The sequence below is a fragment of the Poecilia formosa genome, unplaced genomic scaffold (genome assembly GCF_000485575.1).
Source record: "Poecilia formosa unplaced genomic scaffold, Poecilia_formosa-5.1.2 Scaffold193, whole genome shotgun sequence".
NCBI lineage: Eukaryota > Metazoa > Chordata > Actinopteri > Cyprinodontiformes > Poeciliidae > Poecilia > Poecilia formosa.
In genome coordinates, this window is record NW_006800132.1 from 444,078 (window position 1) to 450,986 (window position 6,909).

A 6,909-nucleotide genomic window follows, 5' to 3' on the forward strand; every position below is an offset into this window, starting at 1 on the left:
TCAAAGATTCCTCTGGGCTAAAGATTCATCAGCGAAGTCACACTGGTGAAAAACCTTATAGCTGCAGTCATTGTGAGAAGAGATTCAAAGATTCCTCTGGGCTAAAGATTCATCAGCGAAGTCACACTGGTGAAAAACCTTATAGCTGCAGTCATTGTGAGAAGAGATTCAAAGATTCCTCTGGGCTAAAGATTCATCAGCGAAGTCACACTGGTGAAAAACCTTATAGCTGTGGTCAGTGTGAGAAGAGATTCAAAGATTCCTCTGGGCTAAAGAGTCATCAGCGCAACCACACTGGTGAAAAACCTTATAGCTGCAGTCATTGTGAGAAGAGATTCAAAGATTCCTCTGGGCTAAAGAGTCATCAGCGCAACCACACTGGTGAAAAGCCTTACAGCTGCAGTCATTGTGAGAAGAGATTCAAACATTCCTCTGGGCTAAAGTATCATCAGCAAAGTCACACTGGACAAAAAGCCTCAACCACATAAAAAAGAAGGAACATCTGCAACTGTGAGGGAATTTCTGTCTCTCCTCCTCTCTTCCATCACTACGCCGACAACAGTCGATGCTGTCTGTAACATTTATATCAATAATAAAAACAAGCATGCAAATAAATTGTCATGTCATGACCTTGGTATAAAAGCATGTCTTATTCATGCAGTTTTATCTACAGTCTTGTATACGCCACTTTGGAGTAGGGTCCATTTCCCCACTGTTTGTCATCACAAAATCCTTTCAATCAAAGATTGTTTTTCTTTTTTTTTTTTAATATTCAGATTCTCTCCACAATCCTGCTCTAATCATCTGCCTTTAACCATCTTTTTGTTACTGCCTGTTTGCTCACTGTCATGATTACCTTTGTCAGAAACATATATTCTTTCCTCACCATTGTTATATGACAAGTATTTGGGATTACATAGCCTTGAATATTAATCAATGTTGATTCAACTTGTTCCCAATATTCAGATATTTTTGTTCAGCTCCAAAAGAAATGTGAACACTTCTACTTCTCCACATAATCTACCAACATTCTTGTAAAGTGGAAGTCTGTTTATGCTAAAGGGTAATAGTCCCTATGCCAGAGTGAACCGCTAACATTCACTAAGCTAGCCCTCACAATGCGCAGAGTGTCATATATCATAAAATACATCTACTTAGAGTACTCTTCAATAGGCTAGTTTTTCCTTTCACTCAACTTTTTTGATAAAGCCTTCTAATTTTCCCTAGCTTTTAAGCCAGAGTCAACAAAATTACTTAAATAAATTGCTTCAAAGAAAGCCATCTGTGTGTGACAGACTGGACTGGAGATGCAGCGGTGATGCCCTCAGTAAGAAGGAACAGAGCAAATTGTACTTCTTGAGGAAGCTAAGATCCTTTCAACGTTTGTTGCAAGATGCTGCAGGTCTTTAAGTCTTTTGTTGAGAACGTCATCTCTTCTGCCGTCATCTGTTGGGGAGCCAGGAACCTAAAAAGGCTCGACAACCTGATCAGGAAGGTTGGTTGTGTTCTGGAGACGACAGTGGAACCTCTGGGGATGATGATGATGATGATGATGATGATGATGATGATGATGATGATGATGATGCAGATGCAGATGCAGATGCAGATGCAGATGATGCAAAGGATTCTTCATAAAATCAATAAAATTATGGACAACCCTGACCATCCTCTTCATGAGACTGTTTTGGGACAACAGAGTGCCTTCAGTCAGAGGATTCGTCTGATTTTCTGTAATACAGACTGCTACAAGAGACCTTTCCTGCCAACAGCCAGCACTACAAGAACTGTCTGAAGTATCTGAATTAATATGAGTTGCAACAACATTTAATTTCCCATTTTGGGATCTGTAAAGTCATTTTTTTAAATTGAACTGACATGAATCGAGACTGTCTTTTCCACTTCTGGTGAGATTACAGACTGTTGCCAAAGAAACGTGGAGGCGACAAAAGCAGAAGTGACTGCCGTAAAGGAGAAACAATTAAGGTGGCAGACTAAACCTGACTTTATCAGCAACACAATGAGGAAGAGTTACAAAATATCAAAAATGGCCATTCCTCCTTAGAAATCTTTTGGAGTAGATAGACCCTAATGTTTTTTAAGGACACTTAACACTTAAAATTGCAACTCTTTGCTGCACGTCTTTAACAGTGTGTTTGGATTATTTTTTCTTACAATCCTGCTTGCCAAATGGTGGTGAGATAAACTCAAAAACCATCCTTTTTGTGACATAGGATGCATTCACACTCCGGCTGAAGTGACCCAATTCCGATTTTTTTTTTTTTTACGTAATGTGACCTGCATCCGATCTTTTCGTAATAGTCTGAACAGCACAGGTCGGATTCTTTTTGAATGCGACCCATATCCTATATGTATCCCGGACGATGGTCACCCTTCTCTGTTCGCGCACAGCATGTTCGTGGAGAACGTGGTGCTAAATGACCTGCAGACGACCTGATTATAGACGGTCGGTAGGTAGATAGGTCAGTCAAACTTTATTAACAAACCAGCGTTCTGACAACTTCACAGCTCAGCTTCACAATGTCGGTATTTAACTAAAGATGCTACGAGTTACTGCCCAACATGCTGAAAATATGTTTTTCCTGAATGTTAAGGAATCAGATATGTATTTTCTATTACACTTTTGGATAATTTCTCTTTTATCTTTGGCTTTAGCCTGTGTGCCAGGACGTCTCAGAAGTCACTGGAGTTCTCCCACTTTGACTAGCAGACTGAAGCCCTGCCTGTGGCCAGTGTTCCCAGTATAATAAATAAATTTGTGTTTTATTGCACACTTTTATTCTTTCACTTTTTGTGTATTTTTAAATATCTCAATCTGAAGTATTAGTGTATTAAGACAGCTTATGTAATGAAATAAAAATAATTTACTCTGTTGGAATATTTTAACTCTTTGCCTTTGCTGTCCATAGCAGAGATGACTTATCATCCAGTAATATAATTTTTTTTTTTTTTTTCAAAAAAAGTAAGAAAAAATATGTAGCTAATGTTCGGTCCATTTACCTGTATTAGCTTATTGGCAGATTAGCCGCATTCAATATGGCGGACGTTGTGTCGTATCGCAGCAACGGGCTGACCCGCCCCATGAGGCGTCTACATAATCATATCTATGGTTGGCAGAACAGTGAGAATGCTGACGCTATTGCGCCCTCTACTGCGCATGCGGGACACTTTCAGATTGTAGAACACAAACAGTTTGCATATGTTTGGAAGTGTGAACAGCCCCGGCAAAAAACCCCGATTTGACAAAAAATTGGAATTGGGTCATTTCAGGCTGCAGTGTGAATGCAGCCATAGTTCCAGTTGTTTTAAACTGTTTATTTGTGGAGTACAGAGGTTTTGATGAGAAGCCACTGTAAAAATTACTCTCTGTGACTGTTAATATGATTAGCTCCAGTACTTTCCTCTCCCGCTTTTGGATAGGCTTTGACAAACTTATTTATTGCCTCTTTCTGTGCCTGGTACATACACAGTATTTTTTCCTACCATTTTGCACTGCATTCTTTTTTGATAATTTAACAATACATAAGATGTATCCCGTGTTGCATCCCATGGTTTTACACTCTTCCTTGCTCGGTCATTTAAAGTGATCAGATACTGTATTTTCAGGCACAGTTCCTTTTTCATATATGGTAGGTTGGTTTGGGCTGCTTTTTACCCTCTAAATATAAAATTGTCATATAAAAAAAATATTGTGGCATGATGATTTAAAAAGAATTGTTAAAAAGGTTAATAAACATCTAAAGTGGGCTGCACAGTGGCGCAGTTGGTAGAGCTGTTGCCCTGCAGCAAGAAGGTTCTGGGTTCAATTCCCGCTGTTGCCTTGCAGCAAGAAGGTTCTGGGTTCAATTCCTGCCCCAGTCTTTCTGCATGGAGTTTGCATGTTCTCCCTGTGCATGCACAATCCAAAAACATGACTGTCAGGTTAATTGGCCTAGGTGTGTGTGTGTGTGCATGGTTGTTTGTCCTGTGTGTTGCCCTGCGACAGACTGGCGACCTGTCCAGGGTGACCCCGCCTCTCGCCCGGAACGTTAGCTGGAGATAGGCTCCAGCACCCCTCCCGACCCCACTAAGGTACAAGGGTGTAAAGAAAATGGATGGATGAACATCTAAAGCTGTTTTCGCACTGAAAGGTACGGAACGGCGGCCAAGCGGTTCTGCTTAGAATCAGCAGCTGATTGGCCACTGGTTGTTATGGAGTCAGACGTTGATTTTCCGTTGACAGCTGGCTCTCACTAAACTGTATTTTTTCACTCTTTTCAATATTTTTATTATTAGTTTTAATTAGCAATGGATTCCTCTCAATATAGTGCAATCACCTGGTCTAATGATGAGGTACTGATCAACGAGTACAGAATGAACTAGATCGGTCAACGAGGAAAGAGAAAGTTATCCGCCGCATCTGTGAGGAAAAGGCTTCGGCCGCTACATCGAAACCATTGTTTAGTTTCAAAAATAATGACGTTAGGTACCGCTTCGATGGCTCCCTCAGCATATATGCAAACACAACAGGGCTGCAGTACGGGTGGAACCGTTCCGTTCCGTTCCTTGCAGTGCGAAAACGGCTTAAGGGATGAATCTGTGACGGTTTTTCTCATGGACTTTACTGGCTGAGTTCTATAAACACAATTTGTTTGGAAAGCAGTGACATTTGCAAAACAAAATGTAATAAATGTTGTTTGCTGTGATGGTTACACTCAGACCTAAAGAATCAAAACAACCAATCTCCATGGAAACGAGAACCATAACAGGTTTGACAGATCTGTCAAAATGAAAGAAATGTAACGTTTAACTTCTGCACACAAATATAAAGTCTGTAATTGGTCTAATAACACAACTGAGTGACTTTTTGAAAAATAATACAGAGTTGAATGTTTACGTAGCTATAATCTTTTGAACAATGTTACCATAGAAACCATAAGAGCATCTGCCAAAAGTAAATATTTGGACAAAGATAAATCTGCGGAGGTCCCTCAAAGAGACTGTAAGTAAAGGTTTATTTATTTGTCACATATATATGTAATAACTCATACTGATGTTTAATAATTCGTTTGGCAAAATATGTAGAGCTATACCATAAATGTGCTAAGAAAATTAAGGAATATAATTAATTTTGGTAATTAGAACGAACCTAAAGCAGGAAATTAAAACTGTTTTAAAGTTGCATGGTGAGAAATAAGGTTGTGTCTTATATGGTGTATAAATATCTGGTTTCAACTATACCAGAAACTGTTGCCATTGCTGTGAAAACAATGTCATTTCACATTTATTTTACGTATTATTTTCCTGACCCTTTTCTCGTTGTTTGTGTATTTTGGTTAAGTGAGTCTCTGTGTGTTTTATCAGGTTCATCTGTTCCTCGTTCCTTGATTTTTCCCTTGATTTTTACAGACCTGTGCCTGTATTGCTTTTCTACTTGTGATTTAGTGTTTGCTTTTTGTGTTCCACTGAGCTGCTCTTGTGCCCTGTTGGTGGCTGTTATTTTCAAGTGTATTTTTGGGCTTTTGTCCATGTTAAAGAAGCACTCTCACCTCACTCTGGCCTCCACTGCTAAGTTTCCTCATCAAAAACCCGTACCCTTACGTCGATTATCAACGATGTGTGTTTGTTTTACGCAGGAAAGGAAATGGAGAAACTCCAACTGGAAGAGAAGTCTGGTGCTAGCAACACTGTGACATCACTGGAAGAGGTTAGTAATTAAAACATGTGGGAAATTGATGCATAAACTATAAATCTATCTTCTATAAACATATCTTTTAGTAATAAGTCTGCTCCGCCAGTGAAACACTCAGAGCAATAGAGACGCTTGCAATCTGGTTTAAAAAAAAAAAATAAAAAAAAAAAAGCAATTTTTTTTATTATTATTATTTTCCTAAAAACATAAACAAGAAGGATTAACCTGGCGGTGGGGCTAGCAAAGCAGGGCGGGCCGCCAAACCTATTATACACTGGGGGAAACCCTGACTGTTGAATTACTCTGTTTTTTCCTCATTAACATTTGTTACACTGTGTTCTGCAGTTTCTTTTAGTGTCATCGGTCACTTATATGATTAATTTTTTGCTACTTTAATGTTTACATTGAAAAAAATGGGTACAAGAAAAGTTCACTAATTTCAAAATATTGCCATGTGAACCAGGCATTAGTAAATGTTTTACTAGTCACATCTACAATCTACCTGTCATGCATGCTGCTAGTGTCAGCATCAAGTTCCGGTTGAATGAATAAACTTATCATTATAATCGCCTTATGTCACGTTAATGATGGATAGTTGAAAAGTTACAAGGTATATCAACTGCGGTTGCAGTTTTTATTATTTATTATTATCCACTCAACAGTCCTACGTCTCCAAGGTCCACCAAGCTCTCAATTGCACAGTGTCAGCTGTCCTTTGTTTGGGATTGCGATAGATGCTTACGTTATCACACTTTCTGATTGGCTTTAAAAACAGGCTGCCTTCTCGCTCCTAGTTGAGGGGGGAAACCTCACAATCGGACCAAGACAACCCATCATGTTGAATATGCCCAATTTTAGATTGGTGCCTTTCTTGTCAATCTGTTGTAATTGTTCTATTAAATTTCATTAAAATGTACTTTTGTGTTTTATGTCTACATTAAAAGACCATCAGTTGGTTCTTCAGCATTTTTAACCATATAATTAAGAGCCATTATGAAATATTCAAACAGTTTTCAAATCCATGGCTTGTCAGAGAGAAAAGTGAATGTATAGTTTTGCACCTGAATAAGCCAAACTGGGAGATGTGTTCTGATTTTTTATGCTTGCCATAAAATTAAACTGTTGACTTTCAGGGTGTTTGTACATCATAGTTACACTCTGTTATAATTACTCTACTTTTATTCGTAGAACCAAATTTGCACGACCCCAGGTGAAGCTGC

General features: G+C 38.8%; 1 protein-coding gene and 1 long non-coding RNA gene across 2 annotated transcripts in view; both read left to right on the forward strand.

Moving 5' to 3' along the window:
* Positions 1-645, forward strand: part of LOC107837960 (gastrula zinc finger protein XlCGF71.1-like) — a 2,732-nt gene extending 2,087 nt beyond the window's left edge. The window contains exon 2 of the mRNA XM_016678901.1: positions 7-645. Coding sequence (XP_016534387.1) covers positions 7-488 — 482 coding nt within the window. The 3' untranslated portion in view covers positions 489-645. The remainder of the gene's footprint in view (positions 1-6) is intronic.
* Positions 646-4,857: 4,212 nt separating this feature from the next.
* LOC107837962 (uncharacterized) lies at positions 4,858-6,909 on the forward strand. Its single transcript, XR_001664016.1, has 3 exons — positions 4,858-4,999; positions 5,634-5,704; positions 6,878-6,909. It is a non-coding gene; the product is annotated as an uncharacterized LOC107837962 (long non-coding RNA).